The following is an 18,441-nucleotide window of genomic DNA, read 5'->3' on the forward strand; positions in this document are numbered from 1 at the left end:
TTCAAGTTTGCCTGTGCACACATCGCATCATATATGCTTATTCAGTTAGTAATACGGGTGTCACATGGCGCACTTTTGATTGCGATCATGCCTGATCCGGATTGAAATTCTCAACCGTGATTGGCTCCATTGTGCAGATTGTCCAAAGGAACCAATCGCGACCGAGAAATTCGATCCAGATCGGGCGCATGATCACGATCGAAAGCGGCCGTGTGACACCGGCATAAGTGAGCTGCTAGTACATTTTATACAGCTAGCCTATGAGCTTAAGAACGTTGCTACATGTACATGTCTAATACTTCTCTATCACTATCAATGTTTCGTCTTTTGGGCGAAACTATGACTTTTTTTTTATTGTCGGCTTCCGAGATGCCAGAGTTATGGCTCATAGTAAGAAGACAGAAGGCAAGCAAGCAAGGAGCCAAGATATTCACCTTGGACTCGTCACTGGGCTCCGATTCTCCAGAGGGCCACCAATTTTAGTAGTCGCTCATGTTCTGTCCTGGTATGCCCGTGCGGAATACAATGTGTAGGCAGTCATAATTGGTGAAGTTAATTTGGCTTCTTTTCTACACATTGACAGTCCTTGCAATGGCCCCCAAGTCAGGTGACAATATATGTTTGTGCTCCTTCTGGAATTGCAAAATAAAACAAGCACTTGCCTAAGACTTAAAAGGAAATAAAACATATAGTGACGTTTCGAGATTGCTATGGAAGCCATAGAGGTCTTGAAATGTTTTATTTCCTTTTAAACCTTAGGGGCCGAGTGCCTGTTTTATTTTGACACTGTATCACCCTCACCTGGCGAGTATTTGTCGAACATTGGACTATCTTTCTGGAATTCCATTTGCTCCCAGTGCTAATATCAGAGGATCTTATAACCTAACAACCTTAAATGATCCTGCAATCAAGCCTGCAGCAGGCTTTTGGTTACATGTGCGGAGCAAAGTGTGCATGCTGATGATACAGGTTTGTCTCCGCTCATCGAAGAGCTTGGCTTTCGACTTACGTACATTGGGAAGGGACTTTAGGTGTAGCATAGTTATACTGTTCTGGTCAACACAGTGTAATAAACTAAATTCACCTTGCTGTTTGCCAGGAGAGGCCAAATTTCATAACATCAACAGGTTTGTGCTCATTGCTTTATTTCATGTTAGCATATTGCTCCCCGAGCACAAGGCAACATGCCAATGAATGTGTTACATACATTATATAACCTTAAATAATATAACATAACTAATATAGGCTACAACAATAATAACACAATAATGTAGGCTACAAGCGAAAATTATGGCTGCGATGTGGTGGCTGCGACCATTGCGTCAGATGCATCACCGCCCTCCTCACCTGTGCAGTCTGCAGAAAAGGCCGATGGCTAGGGCTTCAAGAATTTCTGTAAACTATTTATTGCTACATCAAGTGGCTGCATTTGCTCTTCGTTGTAGTGTTTGTGGTATCTGTGTGTCCTCTTTGCGTCTTGTTTCTATTGCACTGGTAACATGAATGAAGAAGCTTGCAACCAACTATAGCCCATTTAGCAGCACCATCTGTTCTGTCAACAGACAAATAATCACGGCAAAAGTGGAGGCCAGTACTGTTGTCTTTGAACCATCTCGCTTTGAACCATCTCATTGGATGCAGCATTGATCATTCATGCAAACCGTGTTTGAGGGCACAAAAGATTCTGTGAGCAAGTGCCTGTAGTCACGAGGTATTGTTTCAGATTTCATGAGCTTTCTTTGGAGCCCTGAAAAAATATACAGGTATATTCATGGAAAGAATTCAAGTGGATAGTTTTCAATACACTCTGGAACTTTTGTTTTGAAGAGTTTGCATTTAAATCAATATGTTAAAAGGTTGTTAATTAATGTTAATTATTTATGATCATATTAATGATACTTTGAGTACCTTGAAAGCGCAGTCAACAATACTGCCATTGATTGCACTTGCGTGGCATGCACCTGTTTTTTTTTAAGGCTTGGCACAAGTTAGCTTTATTCTGAATTCACGGTTACAGCAAAAAACAGACTGGGCATAAGAGTGCTTGAGTGCACTGCCACTTCTTTCTGCACGCGTGCGTGCGTGTGTGTATATATATATATACACAAAACTTGAAAGGTGTTTTATTTGCCCGCAATTATTACACAGGGAGGGCTGTAAAAATAAACCGGTAGCACATAAGGAAAACGAATTGTGCATTGCATGACATTGAATGCACTATGCACTTAAAAAAGGAAGAAAAGGAAAGAGATGTATAGAAAACAGCAATAATTGATCAGTGCACTTGCTGATATGAGCCTACAAAGACAACTGCAACTAAGACTAACACATCCACCAGGACATAGTTCCACTAAGCATATAAATGTGTGGAACCTTAATAAACATACGAGACATAATGTCAATGGAATAAATGAGATGAAACAGTGAACTTGTGCATTTCTATATGCAATGCATCAGCTATTGGTGAACTCAGGGCTTGGGTGAGAGCAAACACACATCCAGACACCATGGAGCCCAGGCAGTAACTGCCATTTCCATTTCCTTTTGTTCTGTGCTAGCATGTGCGCATAAGCTCACTGCCCATCTTCCTTTTCTTTGCTTACAATGCGAGAGATGGATAGAGAGGGTCGTCTGCTCATGCTCATGACAGTGTAATTGAAGTATGCTACCTACTGTAGAGCACACGTAAATAGGCCCCACTTATAATCAACTCTAGCTTAGCACAAACAACTTTTCATAATCTGAAAAAATTTACATTTCGCATGCCGAGTACCAAGTTCCATTCTGTTCATCACGCGACGTTGGCACACACCATACCCAACTCGCCCAGTCCAACCGCTCGGTCCCACAGGCAACAAATTAATGTGGTTAAAATAAATCAACTGTCATGAAACACACGCTCTGTTTGCTGCACCGGTTCAGTTAAAGCAAATAAAACTGTGGTGCAGCATCATGATTTACCATCATAACAAGGAGACCTGCCAATCATACAATTCAAAAAGCACAACTGTGGAAAGCAAAAAGAAATACTGAAATTTACTAGAAAATAGAAAAAATGATTAGAACACTTAATATGTTTACTGTTTGTTACAAATTTGCAGGCTATGTTTTGCAGGGATGCTGTGATTAAGCATTGTGCTCCATATAAGTCAAAGCAACAATGATCTGTGCCACAGACAAGCAGGAATGTTTATGAAGTTTATTAATGCAATATTCATGTAATGGCTGTTGAAGATTCGGTTGCCGTGTTACAATGGCTCTATCAGTTGATGTCGCTGCCATGCGGGTATGTGAGTGTAATCAATGGCTTCAGAAAATTGGACTGCATAATTTATTCAGCGACTGTACTTGTCTTCCTCTTGGAAGTTATTTTTGCCCTAAACTATGTGCAAATGAAAAAATGGTAAAATATTCGTGCCAATACGACAATCATAAATGAGCGCTAAACATCGGGCATTTTTGATAAAATTGTAAATACTGAGGTATCCAACAAAGTGAGAGGAACAAAGGACCAAAACACACAGCTGCTAAAGACAGCGTAAAATTCGTGACTGACTGACTGACAGACAAGATTATCCAACATCCAAATGCATAACAAGAGCTATGAGAATAAATGTGGCAAGGGGCATTGGAATAATTTTAATCTGAGATTCTTCCGATTGTACCCTTAGCTTGGTACAGTATGCATGTATGTACGTACATACATATACAGAAGTATACTTTCCGATTATTGCATGACTGGCAATTGAACCAGCGACCTTACACTCAGCAGCAGAATGCCATAGCCACTGTGCCATTGCCAGTGCGCATGAATTTATTAAAGCAAAAGCATGAAACAGAGTGAAAGGCCTACAATTAATTTAATGCTACAAAATGCCCGCACTGTGCAAATTTGTGGTGCTATATATAGGCCACAGGTAGCAAGCAAGTAGACAGCCTCGCACACCACGAGAGCGCAATTGTTGTGCAGGAACCGGTGGAGCATACTGCATGATGTCTCTTGCGAAAAATTGTGTGCACTATTTTTGCGAGTCAGATGGTAATCCTGGAACTTGATGGCTTCCCAAAAGGTTGCCTTAGATGCCAGCCTTTCATGATGCGCTTTTCCTTATGCAAACACTTTCCAATATGAAGCAGTTCGTTGTCTTAAGGCCTGACTGTACATATCTATTATGCAAAGTGTGAGAGAAAAAGAAGGCTATAAAGACACAAACACTCAACTGGAAATGCATAGGAAGGTAATAAATATGCAAGACATATTGTTATGGTTGTTGGGGTAACCAGTAGCTTATGGTTGTTGGGGTAACCGGCACAACACACGTGCAGAGCAAAAGGTTTGTCAAGGGTCATCCCGCTGCATGCAGCTGTATCATTTTGCAGGGTGGAGCACCTTACCGCCTTTAGTTAAATAATGGGAGGACATTTATGCCATAAACAGCTTGTTCACAGGCCTTATTGTTCAAAATCTTGTTCATATTCAACACTGTTTATTTATTCACAAATGCTAAATTTAGACAGGTCGGATGACGATGGTTCAGCATAAAGAGCCAGTCCACATGCCTGCAGCCCTTTCAAATGGTAAAATTTGTCACACGACGACATAGTTTGGACCTACTTTGTGATTTACACTGTTCAAGTGAGGCAGGCTGGTACCAGATTTCTGTTACACTTTCATGGGCGCTGATGTCAAGGCGAACCTTTTGTTCTGGCATGAAGCCCACACAGGCAGCAGGAGGATGGAAGAGCATAGTAATAACTGGTGGGGTTTAGAATGGCCTATGAGCATAGGCTGGCCTACTCACTCACAAGTACACTGATTCATACTCACTCCACCCTCATATCGCAGCCCTGAGGTAGTACGTGAGTAGTGAATGGTGTGAGTGGATGCCAGTATTAACAGGAGTATTAATGAAAGTCTCTGAGCAGACGTCAGTATGTACGTGAGTGACTGTCAATGAGAGTGAGTGGATGTAAATGTAGGTGTGATTAGGTGCCAGTAAGTATTAATGGAAGTCACGTCGAATGTGAGTGAGTGCTTGTATGAGAGAGCGCAAGTAATGTGAGTGAATGTCGGAGAGTGCGGGTACATAGCCTGCACAAATATTGGTGAGGGAATATGAGAAGTATCTCCTCATTATGTTGACCTATGTCCATGAAAGACACCATGCTGTAGGGTTCCAGATCAATTTTAACTGTTAAGGGTTCTTTAATGTGCATGTAAGTGTGTTCTACCATTATGAGAATGCAGCCACCAAAGCCGAGAACTGGACACAGAGCTTTGCACTTCACAGGAGGAAAAATATCTTCTAAGCCATTATGGTAGGTATCAATCTGTATGCAGATCTAATGTCTATGCACAGGCAGACGTTGTTTGAAGGCTAGGATAAAGAACTTCATATGTGCATAAATTCCACATTTTGGTGTCCTAAGCCATGCTCACAGGTTGCGGGGATCGATGTGCATAAACCCGTTTTTGTTGACGTTCTCTGCGCCAGGCGCGAGTCTTCTCTGTGTGATGTGGGAGAGTAGAACCCTGCCATAGCACCTTTGTACATTGCGGACTGGAGGAGCATCGTGCCCTTTACTGACCGTTGCACGTAGGGTGAGCCTCATGCAAACCCATCTGCACAAGGTGGAACCAGGGGGGGTCTCCCACCTGCCTCCATTCTCCCTCTGCATACTTTGATGACGGCTATCTCTAATCATACTTGTTGGTATATCCAGTGCTACTCTGGATCCACCCCTAGCCATACTGATCAAAGAATCATACTGTATTACTGTAAGAACCACTAAATGCATCCATTATCAGTTTCAGGCTGGCAATAGAGAGATCAGTTATTATTGATGTGTGTGCATATCTCTGCATGTGCAGGGTTTGAAGAGTGGAGGCAAGAATTGTCAGTGAGATCATTTTCTGGCAGTCCATCTGAAAATACTTAAAATGGACCACTTGCAAAGACTAATTCGATAACAATGTCTGCTTTTTTTTTCATAGGTCGGCAAAATACTGGTGGCACTTGCGAGCGAACACCTTTTCAATATATGCACTCCCTCGCACTTCTACTCCTGCCTGCTCACACTCACCAGCATTCACTTACATACACTTATGCTCACCTACACTTACGCCCACATTCACACATCCACTCACACATAAGAAAGTGAGTACAAGCGAGTTCACTCATTGAGCGAGTGTGACAACCCGTAGCTTTTCTAGCCCTGACCATTAGACTGGTTGGAAAGAGCCGCTGCCCTTGATTCCACAGCATCATCTGCACACCATGTGTGCATCTCCTCGTGTCTCTTCAACTGCATTTTGCGTGCGAACACCATAGGACAAAAACGACACTGAAACGGCTTCTCGCCCGTGTGCGTTCGCACGTGGCCTACAAGGCTTGTCTTTTGTGTGAAGGCCATGGAGCAGAGATGGCACCGGAAAGGTCTCTCGCCAGTGTGGATGCGTAGGTGCGCGACCAGGTTGCCCTTCTGCATGAAGGCCTTGCCGCAGTAGTCACACTTATGTGGGCGCTCACCCGTGTGTATTCTTTGGTGATTCTGCATACTTGTGTGGAAAGCTGTGGTGTAGCCGCACACGAGACACCGCCGTAGACGCCTTCCCATGTGCGAGTCCAGAAGAGGTGGTCGGCCAGGGCGACGACGCACAGCGACAAAGTCTGCGCGAAGCAAATTGGAGCATTCTCAGCAAATGAGAGCGCAACATTGGAGGGAAAGGTGGGGAGGTTAGCCAGTAAGAGCTGCAGCTTGCCACTCTACACTGGGGTGAGATGGTGGTGGCAACGAAACATAAGAGATGAGGTTATGAAAAGAACTTGCACATAAACACACAAGAAAATGCACAACTCTTACAGCCTCTCATGCAATCCACGTGAGGAAAAAACAGCGGCAATGCATTTAAAGCTCTCTGAGCTGATGAGACTGGACAAGCGTACTATAATTTTTTTCATTCATAGGAAAAATCCAAAACCGCTTACTGTAATCAACAACTCATCTTTGCATGCTGAAGCAAGGGCAGCCACAGAGGATGTTTCCCCAAGTTTATTCTTGCAGCCAAAGATGTCAAAAGCAACACACATGGAGCACAGCTTCCCGAGTCGAGGAGAGTTTTGGCTTGCTGCCGCAGAGCACTTGGCTGTGCATATAGGCTGAGGCACTGATTTCCTAAACTTTCCATGTTATGTTGAGCGTGCACTTGAATGACAAGATGCATGCCTGCTCCCCAACCTACAGGGCATTCGAATGCAAGAAGGGCACCTCATCACTTTTCAAGTAACGACTGCAGCAGACATCCAAGCTTGAAACTTACTTGCTGATACTTGCCATGTAGCCTCCGAGTCAAAGTTATTACCCTGTCACAAGCTTGTGATTTTAGGGCAGAAAGATAGGCAGAAAATAGGCTGTCTTGAATGAAAGTCCTTTACTTCCATATTGGAAGTCACTATTTAACATCGCACTACACCGGTGTTGCATCATTAATCTCAATGGCTGCTGGCGGCAGCAGCCACTATGTAAAATGTTGTGGTATATTAGTGCATGGCACACTTGTACCTGTCTGATTGTATATGTATGCTTTCTGTTCATTAATTGGTTCTTAGTAGGAAGAGTGCTCGTCTTATTTACTGCTTCCTTTGTCTGCTCCCACTTTGTTCAGAAGAGGAACCACCACACAACAAAGCAGAGCAACGCATATGAACACTGAGGACACTCTTGAACACCATCTCAGTAACAATGCCCTATTACAAGCAGAGATGAGATGTATAGCAGAATCATCAAATGTATTCTATCAGTTACAAGTGATTTCCAGGCAGGAAATACTTGTATACTGCAGAGGTTTTGATGCATCTCACAGAGTGTGTGTTTAGTGCAAAAATCTTTCACGATGTACTGAAAAAAAGAAGTATTGGTAGCAACCTTGGTTAAGCAAACTTCAACGGCTTTGTACTGATCCGAGTGTTTTATTACACAATTGCAGTGATCCAGTGTGAAAGGATGTCGTCAGAATGCAATGTCAGTTGAACTTACTGTCACGCATTAATATTTCACAAAATCTTACAGCACAACTATAACATTACTTCTAAATATATGCAGACAGGAATAAAGCAGCTTTCCACTGTGCTTATAGTAATTCAATATGGCTGCAACAAAGTTTTATGCAAGTTCCCTATGACTATACATGCCGATTCTTTCCAAGCCCTGGTAGTGCTTCTCAAAAATCTTTGTTTTGTTTTTTCTTAAGTATAAGCAAACATTTCTATTTTCTTCTGCAACGTCTCACAATGTCACAGCAAGTGAACACAGGCAAAGACATCATCAACCAATGTCGCCAATGCGTAACAAGCCCTTCAAGGAGCAGTGGTCCCTTTCAAGTGCTTGGAGAGCTCGTGGTACTTCCGCCGCAACTTGCGTGCGAACGCCTTGGGACAAAAGCGGCATTGGAAAGGTCTCTCCCCCGTGTGTGTCCGCACATGATCCACGAGATGCACCTTCTGCGTGAAGGCCAGGGGGCACAGGTGGCATTGGAACGGTCTCTCGCCAGTATGGATGCGGAGGTGAGTGGCCAGCTTGGTACGCACTGTGAAAGACTTGTTGCAGTAGCTGCAAACATATAACTCGTTGGCGCGGACATCTTCAGATAGGCACAGGTCACTGCCACTAGTTGCAAAGAATGAGGATTGCAGACCAGCTTGTCTCGCAGACAAGTTGTCTACATGTGGATGAGCACTTTGCTGCCATCTGGCGGTGCCTGCAACACAGACAATTCAATGTAATGACTACACTGCGTAGAAGGTTCAATAGCACAACTTCCATTTCTTACACCTGCCAGCTAACAGCTGCAATTGCTGGTAACAGGAAATGTATAGAAGATTTCCAGAGAGCACACAGTATTCTCTCTGCCCAATAATTTGGAAGTGACTATCGATAGCTTAGAGACGAAGAAGCATGCAGGAGTGATGCAAAGTCTGTTATGTCCTCAAGCCTTCTATGCATCCGGACAGCATATAAGTACAACTACCAGCAGCTTGGAGTGGACCACTCCCCAACGGATGCAAAATTATCATGGCGGTCACTTGTGGTGCAGGATGTCATGGATGTGCTAGGGCTGGAGGCCTGACCCTACCAAGAGAGTGTGGTGGGGCCTGTGAGACTAAGAAACATTAGTTCCTCCTCCTCTAAGCTATCACCACCATGACTACTGTTATCCTTCCTCACACTTCTGTGCCCCCAACACTAGCATAACTACAGTTAAATGTTAGTATAACAAACACTGACATAAATAATTACAGGATACAACAAAGTAAACCTGAAATTTTCTCTCCACAATCTGCATGAAAGGGAAAATTGGCATCCATTCGACAACAGCATGAAGCTGTCAGGCAGATGCCTTTTCTCGCTTTCATGAACCTTACTCTACCTTGCGGGCTACAACATTTTCCAACATTCGCATATTGCAAACATATGCTTATACTGATGATCAGATACAGTGAAGGCATCGTCGTGCTGGAAACAACTTAATTATAACAAGAAAAAAAGTGAGTTTCTACACACCGGACAGCAACACCTGTAAACTTTCAAAACTTTATGCATCAGATCAGTACACACGAAAAGAATTTGTTCTTTCACTGCTATCAATGCATATTACAGTTAACATCAAAGCAAGAATTAGTGCTTTGCAAAAGGCGCTGGTGATGAGCAGTGGTATACAGTGACGTGGAGGCAAGTTTCTTTTCACTCAAGCTTATCTGCTTCATTACTTTTCTTTACGAGATTCTCAAACACCGCACAGATGCCTGTGCAAATAAGCACATATGCACACAATAAGTTTGGAGGCATGCCGGAAATTATAAAACTGCATCTGAGCAACAAACTTTAATGCGACAGTATTAAGGGCCCCGTGTCACAAAAAATTCGATGTCGGCATCTTGCGTTGCACATTGTTCGGCAAAATATCATTCCAAACCACAACCACGCAGGCCCAGAGGCGTCACTGAACTTATTGAATTCCTCAACGATGCATCAGAAAAATCTTAAAGTACAACCTAAACACAACCTACAGACCTGATAGCGTCGGATTGTAATTTGAATATACAGCTAAACCTCGACATAACAAAGTAGATAAAATCAGAAATTTGCTTCATTGTACCGAAATTTCGTTGTACTGAATGAAATTCGACCTTTTATGCAAATATGTGCCGCCGCCGATCTATCTTTCCCACATGGAAAGGTGCAGCAGAATTTTCCGAATTATCCGGCAATCGAAAAAGAAAAGCAAATTTGAGTAACTATTCACTTTGATAAGTTTGGGAGCCGGCGACGAATGATACGGTTTCATGCCACGTCGACGATATCTTCACATAGGCGGCACGAATTAAGGGAAGCCAGCCACACTTTCGCGTGCACTCCACCCCCGCGGCTGATAGCGTCGTCCGCACTGGGACGACGCTATTATACTAAAAGCGTCGGCAGCGGGGAGTGAATGCTTCGTCTGCCTCTCGCTCCAACGGGTCACCGAAACTGGAGATTACGCAATTAACCAATACTAAACGCGCGGGAAGACCGCTTACACGATGTCATGCCGTCTCGGCACGCCTACTCTTGGCACACGCGGCAAATTACCTCTAAAGCAGGGTATGCGGTTGCGTATACGATCAGCTGCGCTTACAGCCACGGTAGAGACGCGCGCCAACTCCTCCCCCTCCCCCCCCCCTCTCCTCACGCGTGCTTGATCGCGTTACCGCGAGCGAGCTCCCCTCCCCCCTCTTTCCCTCTGCTCACGCGGGGAGGCGACACTCGCGCGTAAAGCCACCATCTTTACTTCTCACCCTCGCACCTAAAGCATCAAAGTGCGCGGGGCGCGATAGGATCTTATCGCACTTGGACTTTACATGGTACATAATGCGGCTTCACTTCTGCGGTTGCTCTTGTCGCGCCGCGCGCGATACGAGAGGTGCGTTTGCAAGCAGTCGCTAGTAATTCAATCATGTGACCATCTGCGTCCGCAGAAGTTTCTATTGTCTCGGGATTCTTTTGCTGTGGAAGCGAAATTTCGTTACATTGAAATCGCATACACACTTTGTTGTATTGGGATTCTAATTACATGGTGTTCTATGGACAAAATGTTTTGAAATTTTAAATATTTTGTTATATTGAGATTTTCGCTAAATTGAAGTTCGTTGCATTGAGGATTAACTGTAGCAGAAAACGTAATTCTTCTAAGCTGAAACTCAAACATAAACCGCTTTTCCAGCGTTGCTACCATTCATAGAGTGGTGCCCCGAGCTCGATTTCTTGTAACAACACCGTCCAGCTGGCGCTCGCTTCGGTGCACTCGCAGCCCACGCAAGAGACCACATCTATACCAGAAAGCTCGCCTTTACGCATAGCGTTCGCCGCCAGCATTTCCTGGTAAACATTATGCCTACATAAGTTGCAGTTCCTGGGAAGTGTGAGAAGCAGTTGGGGATTTTTTAATGCTATTGCTTTCCACTCTTGAAGGCGAAGCTTAAGCGTCCTCCAAATTTTCTCTGTCGCAGTACTCTGCAACATTCCTTGATGAGAGTAAATGAAGGCTGCTAGTTATTAGGTAGCGTGGTGATAAAAAGCTTCTCTTTAGATATTACATCTATGTCACATGACAGAGAACCAAAAATCTTGCTTGAAAGTTGCCCACCCTTTCTTCAGCTTTAAAAATCAGCTATCACCACCTGTTGACAATGTGACAGTGTAGAATGTTAACATTTCCTGTTGGCCACATTCTCAAAAAAAAAAAAAACACGAATATGAGGTGCAACACCAAGTACAATAGTGGAAGAAAGATTGATTCACATAATGGGCCAAGTCCCCAATTTACTTTACTGACCGATTGTGATGTGGCGCAGAGGTAACAGATCCAACTGCGCATTTGGACTTCATAGACAAACTGATGGCAGTAGGATTCAGTTCAACTCACTTATTTTCAGTGAGCGCAATGCGCAGAACATTGCATCCATCATGTGAATCTACCTTAAGCAACTTAAACATGGACAAATTCACATCAAAACATAAGTTAGAGAACATGGCAAGTTGGTTTCACAAAATCAGCAGTGGCCACTGGAAAGTGAATAATTCACTGAGCGATGGAAGACAGGACAAATAAGCAGAAGCGAGGACACAGTCCACCTGCCCCCTTCGCCTCTTTGTCTCAAGTCACAATGTTGTGTGTTGTCCCCTCTGGTTTTCGAACCTGTTTACCAGAATGTACAGTGAATTATGGCTTGCCCAACAGGTCTAAATATCTACCTTCAAGAAAAGAGAAAGAAGGCATCCAACATAGAAAAGTGCTATAGTTATGGTGCATGTCCCACACTGAGAGAATTTTATAGCTTTCAGTGGCAGCGGCCAACATAGCAGTAGCATGGTCAAGAAGGGGAGCGCAATCGTCACATACGAAGCTGAAGGACAACACGAGCGCTCATGTTGTCCTTTCCTTCGGCTTCATATGTGTTCATCGCAATCCTCTACTTCGTCATGGAACCTTACAAACTCGCCCAAATATCTGTCTCGCTATAGGAGCAGCGCGTCGGTGGTGGTGAAATAATTTGCTGCTTAACATTTCAACCTGACTGCTCTTCTTCATAGTCCTAAATATTGTTTGATAAGATTCTATTGGACCACAAACCTCAAAATTACAGGCCAGTAGGCCTGTGGTGGGCTGCAATATGGCAATTCGGTGTGTATTAATATTCTCCATGCGCAAGTTGCAAACATATTGAAAAACATTTTTTCACCAACACAATACAACCTCAAAGATCAGGCTAAAGTGCAAATTTCAGCACTTTGGCAGAAATTTGCAATTGGATCATAGGAAGAACTGTAATGCACTGTAGGATCTAAAGTTATCTCTGCAAATGTTTGCTTTGCTTCTTTTATTTAGTCTTTCTTCCACTGGCTTGTGGAATGGTTGTGGTATCTGGAAAAAAAAAATTGACAGTGTGAAACACAGAGATTTCAACCAAGAACTGCAATGAAAATGTGCAGTGCCTGTGACATTGGGTTTTATAATGTACTCGATGCATTAACCTCCCAACTACCAAACCTGCCATGACGACTCAATGGCTATGGTGCTCTGCTACTGATTGTGTACTGCTTAGTCACCACAGCCACACTCTGAAGGGGGTGACATATAAATATGCTCGTGTAGGTAGATTTAGGTGCATACTGAAAGAATCCCAGGTGGTCGAAATTAAACTGGTTTCTTTAATACCCTACTGTTGCTTTGTCATGTTAAACCCCCAAGATAATTCACTCATAATTAAATCCATAGCCCTTTAAAAAATATATATATATACAATGTTGCTGTATGCAAAACATACCATAGAGATGCTTTGTGTTACAGTTGCTAAATCACATAGTGCTTACTTGTATGTGTTAGTGGCGTACACATGAGGTGCATGTGGTCTGCACAATTTGAAGCAGCAACAGAGGCAAATGTTGCCCTACGCAAACTGAAATAATACTTGCTGCACTAGCTCTTATCGGTGTTTGAACGATCTCAAGGATTTACACTAGAATGAGATGGGCCAGATAATTCATACTGACAAAGAGAGAGAGTGAGAAAGGAAAGGGGTCGGTAAAAACACATTGATGCGCTCCATTCGTACCCCATTTCACACCATTTCGTTTTATTCAAGGAATTTGGAATTTTCTGACACTGCCCAAGGTAAGCTACAGTAGCAAGCGCTGCAGCGGCCACGCCTTTTGGACCAAACTTTTAAATAGTCTCCACTAAACAAAGCGCATATATTGTCACGTCATCTTGCCAATCGGCATTATGCAATGGACACATTCTGTGTGTACAGCCGGTGACTGCGTTCGATTTGCGTGAAAGACAGCGCAAGTGCACAACCTAACACAAGTTCGTGGAATGCAGCCGTCGCGAACAAAAAGAGCTTCTATGCGGTGCACTGTAGTGTTGCGTACTCAAGTGCGATGCACTCCACTTGTTCTCTAAGTATTAATAAGAAAGAAAAGAACGAAAGAACGGCTACCGACAGTGCGCGTGACTAACTATTTAGACAGGGCTGCTACAAAATTAATTTACAAGGAGTCACAGTCGATTAGCATTGACCGCAATAGATCAAGTGCAGTCAACTTTTGCTACACTATTCAGATAAGTTGTTCAAAAGCTGCTCATCATAATTGCTCGAACAAGCTTCAATGGCATCGGTTGTCGCCGTCGGCCGAGAGCAGTGTGGAGTGGAGTAGAACGCTGTCGTCAATTCACCGGCAGCGCCAGCGCAGAAACACTTTTCCTTTTTTAACGGTCGAGTGCACAACAAATATCCAAGGCTGCATCCCCCACTGTAGCTACGCGCCACGAACACTCGGGAAAACAACGAAGTTTCGTTGTAAACAGTCAACATCTGTCAAAGATAGAACCGATGGAGCTCGTTCTCGCTGCTGCTGATCACCATGGGGCTTTCCTGGCGTGAAAAAGATTTGAATTTTTTTTTTATTAGCGGACGCATTACGTAAAAATCGTTATGAGGACAAACGACAGAAACAGGACCATTCTTTTAGCTACTGCTGAGTCTCACGAAAACGAAATTACATTGAAGGATCTCCGCATAATGATCGGAACGAGGCGTTCATTGGAGAGATCGCCAGCCGTTTGTGCGCAGGCGCAAGAGCGGGCGCGAGAGATAAAATCTGGGGGCTTTTGACTTCTGCTTCTTGAATTTATGACTCTGCCTAGGCACTACGGAGACCTTAGATTAGTGCGTGTTGTATTCGTTTGTCCCCAGACATGCCGGCATTGCCGAGTGCGGTCACGCTCAGCCGCTGGCTGCCCGCGCGGTGAAGCAGTTGGCGCGGACGCCCTTTTTTGGTGATCGCTGTGTCTGAAGGAGCAATGTTCTGACTGGTGTTTATTTATTTATTTATTTATTTATTTATTGTAGCCTCTAGACATACAAGCATTATAGAGGGGAGGGGGTCAACATTCAACATAAGTTCAGTTATTTGCACATACACAATCACAAATGTAAAAAAAATGGGAATGAATGTAATTTCTAATAACAAAAATTCACACTGTCATGCACGGCTTGTACGATGATTACGGCAAGAACATACCATTGCAATCGATTGAGACACTAAAGATGAAGTTTCCAACCAACATAGAGAAGAAAAAAAAAATGTTGGAATGCGTTAAATTTCGCTGGAAAGAGCTTCACGAAAATGGTCACAGTTGGTAATGTTAACTAATGAGGCGGGAAGATTGTTCCAGTCGAGGCTGGTTTTGGGCAGGAAAGAGTGCGAGTATGTTGCAGTGTTTTGGTGAGGGACATGGACTTTATGGTTGTGATCAAGTCGAGATGAAACAAAATTAGGCGGTTTAATCAGACGGGTCCTAAGAAAATGTATAAGTAGCGGGTCGCTTTTTTCGTTGCGACGATAGATTGGATTTTTCACAAGCACTGCTCCAGGAGGCTGCATGTAACCGGCAAACGGAGGCCTCAGGAGAGCAAAAAGCAGGTGGCGCAGAATCTCCAGGGCACCCAAGGGGTAGCGGGGGGATCAAAGCTGGAAGCAGGGCGGCCCGTAGGTTGAGGCCGCGGAGGCCGAAGCGTGCCAGGATGTGCTTGCACAAAAAAATTGGCTGTCCGTTGTCGCGGACAGCTGATCTTATACACACCTGGCATGCGCAGGCCTCGGCAAGCCAACACACACAGAATAGTCCGGTTTCTAGCTTTGGTGTCCTGGAGGCGCCGCCAATAATGCGAAATAATGACACGTTGTTACATTGAGAGAAAAAAAAAACACTATTGAATAAATATAATTACGTCTAGCCGGCAACTTGTGACGCTAAGTTCAGCACTACCGCGCCCCGCGTCTTCTGCAACACCAGTCAAAACTTTGCCTCTGAAGGTATACGTCGGACATTGCGCCTGCGGCGCTGGTGGTGAGTCAGTCATCGTCACCGGTGGCCTTTCAGCCACTTGCGTTGAAACGCGGCTGTTAAGGCGCTCGATTTGCCTTATAAATTTTCTGGGCTCTACTACGGTCGCTACACTGCTCTCACACAAACATCTGTGATGTTATTTGCAAGGCGCTTCGCCGTAAGGAGCGAGAAAGCTATGTTTCGCCACGACTGACTTAGCACGAGTGCCACAGGTGCGAGACAGTCTGTCCAACACAGCGGTCGTCAAATCGGGCGTCAGTGTCCGCTGCTTCACCTATTTTACCACGCCAGCAGCCAGCGTCCGAGCGTAAACAAACTCGACTCCACTCCGCAATGCCTAGGCAGAGTCATTTTATTCAAGGAGCAAAAGCCCCCAGAGTTTCTCTCTCGCGCCCTCTTACTCACGCCTGTGCACAAATGGCTGGCGATCCCTCAAATGAATGTCTCGTGGAGAAACACTATGGACCCGATGGCCGCTTGTTGTGGTCAAAACGAAAGAAACATGGAGTACGCAAGACAAATGGTGGTAACGCGGAAAATACACTTCAGCTTTATTAGCTCTAGATTTTTACAATTTTGTGTTGCATGCGTACCCCCAATACCCCCCGATGTCGCGTGGGATTAGCTGGGTGGGCGTCTAATCACGTTTTGCTGGACCCACTAAAAGTTTATTCACTCACCCAATTGCATTCACTCACTTGTTCACATGCTGCTGTAGGAGCCCTCTCTCTGTCACCTTCCAAGCCAGCACTTGCGACAACACACATATCGGTGTGTATATATATATATATATATATATATATATATATATATATATATATATATATATATATATATATATATATATATATATATATGTGTGTGTGTGTGTGTGTGTGTGTGTGTGTGTGTGTGTGTGTGTGTGTGTGTGTGTGTGTGTGTGTGAACGAGGAGAGAGGGAGTTAACCGAGGGGCCCGATTTTTATTAGTCATATCATAACAAGCCAACAAACACTGACGCCAAGGACCACATAAGGGAAATTGCTTGTGAGTATGAAGTAAAGAAACAATAAATTAATGGAAATGAAAGTAGTCAATGAAAAAACAACTTGCCGCAAGTGGGGAACAATCCCACAAGCTTCGCATTGTTCCCCACATGTGGCAAGTTGTTTTTTCATCCAATTTCATTGCCATCAATTTATCTTTTCTTTACTTCATTTATTTAGCACAAGTAAATTCCCCTATGTTGTCTCCTTTGTGTCAGTGTTTGTTGGCTTCTTAATTATGATATGACTATCTACACACACACACACACACACACACACACACACACACACACACACACACACACACACACACACACACACACACACACACACACACACACATATATATATATATATATATATATATATATATATACAGGGTTCTGAATATTTGGCTGCACGTGTTCAAAAAAAGATGTTGCACTCACGCTGTTGTTATTGCTCAAATTTTGCAGAACGATCACATTTCGTTGCCTGTTTCGTTTAGTATAACACTTGGCACGATTAGTTGCTTGTTTTTTAAGACAAAAATGAGAAACTGTTTTTGCCTATGAGAAAAATGGCGTCTGAAAAGCCGGCCCTGGCATGGACTTGTGGCACAGATACGCGCAGCCAAATATTCAGAACCCTGTATACATATATACATGGTGTCCCAACTATAAAGCACCAAGATTTCAAAATATGCAAATGCCACGTAGCTGGACAGAACCAAGGCAATGTTTGCCATTGCTTGGAGATACTCAGATTATTTTTTGTGTTCCGCCTAATTACATAATTAGTCTTAGTTACTTAATAAACTTCTGAAATATTATAGTTAGATGAAAAGAGTGAATGAGAAAATTTTGGAGCAACATGAAAAACTTCCGATACAGATTTCTGTTCCTCAAAACGTGATACATATCTAAGTGTGTTTCCGAGCTTGAAAGAAGCCTGCGAATACACGCGAAATTGCTGAGCAACTGGCCACTCAAGGCATTTTTTTTTTCTTCAACTGTAAAGCTTTTTATAGAAGAATACCATATGGGTTTCCTTTGAAGACACATGCTACACTTGGTTTAATGACGATTTTCTCCATTTGTTGATAAAAGTTGGGAGGAAACTAACGTAAAAGTAATTGACTACTAACTTTTGTATGGCAGTGATTTGTCACTGTGATCAATTACATTTTTGAACAATGTAATTGCAATCGGTTACTTGTTTTCCTTTTTGTAATGTGTACAAGTCTGGCTGGTACATCCCCATGTAGCAGTGTAGCAGACAGCCGAGTAAGGTGGACCAGCAAGGAATATGGCATCCCAATGTTCTGCTCCTATTTAAGCACACCATGTGTGTCATGATATTGCCATGACACACATGCTTCCGGCAAAACAAAATCAAAATTGCTTCATGGAAAAGCCATTACAGTGAATTATTTTGGCCACATTGAGGTTTGACAGTATTATTTCGAGGGTGTTGGGGTCGAGG

At 43.5% G+C, this 18,441-nt stretch overlaps 1 protein-coding gene across 2 annotated transcripts in view; it reads right to left on the reverse strand.

Annotated features, from left to right (window-relative positions):
• Nucleotides 1-7,950: 7,950 nt before the first annotated feature.
• The window catches only part of LOC139061130 (uncharacterized), a 30,018-nt gene continuing 19,527 nt past the window's right edge, over nt 7,951-18,441 (reverse strand). The window contains exons 1-2 of one of the 2 annotated variants that reach the window (XR_011515198.1): nt 10,630-10,705; nt 8,628-8,758 (exon numbers count right to left, since the gene is read on the reverse strand). Coding sequence is in view for 1 of the 2 variants with exons in the window: in XM_070540713.1 (XP_070396814.1) it covers nt 8,358-8,758 (401 nt within the window). In the remaining variant the exon portion in view is untranslated. Of the gene's footprint in view, nt 8,759-10,629; nt 10,706-18,441 lie in introns of those variants that run through there. The other variant, XM_070540713.1, reaches the window with a different exon arrangement.

The sequence above is a fragment of the Dermacentor albipictus genome, chromosome 6, assembly GCF_038994185.2.
Source record: "Dermacentor albipictus isolate Rhodes 1998 colony chromosome 6, USDA_Dalb.pri_finalv2, whole genome shotgun sequence".
Classification (NCBI taxonomy): domain Eukaryota; kingdom Metazoa; phylum Arthropoda; class Arachnida; order Ixodida; family Ixodidae; genus Dermacentor; species Dermacentor albipictus.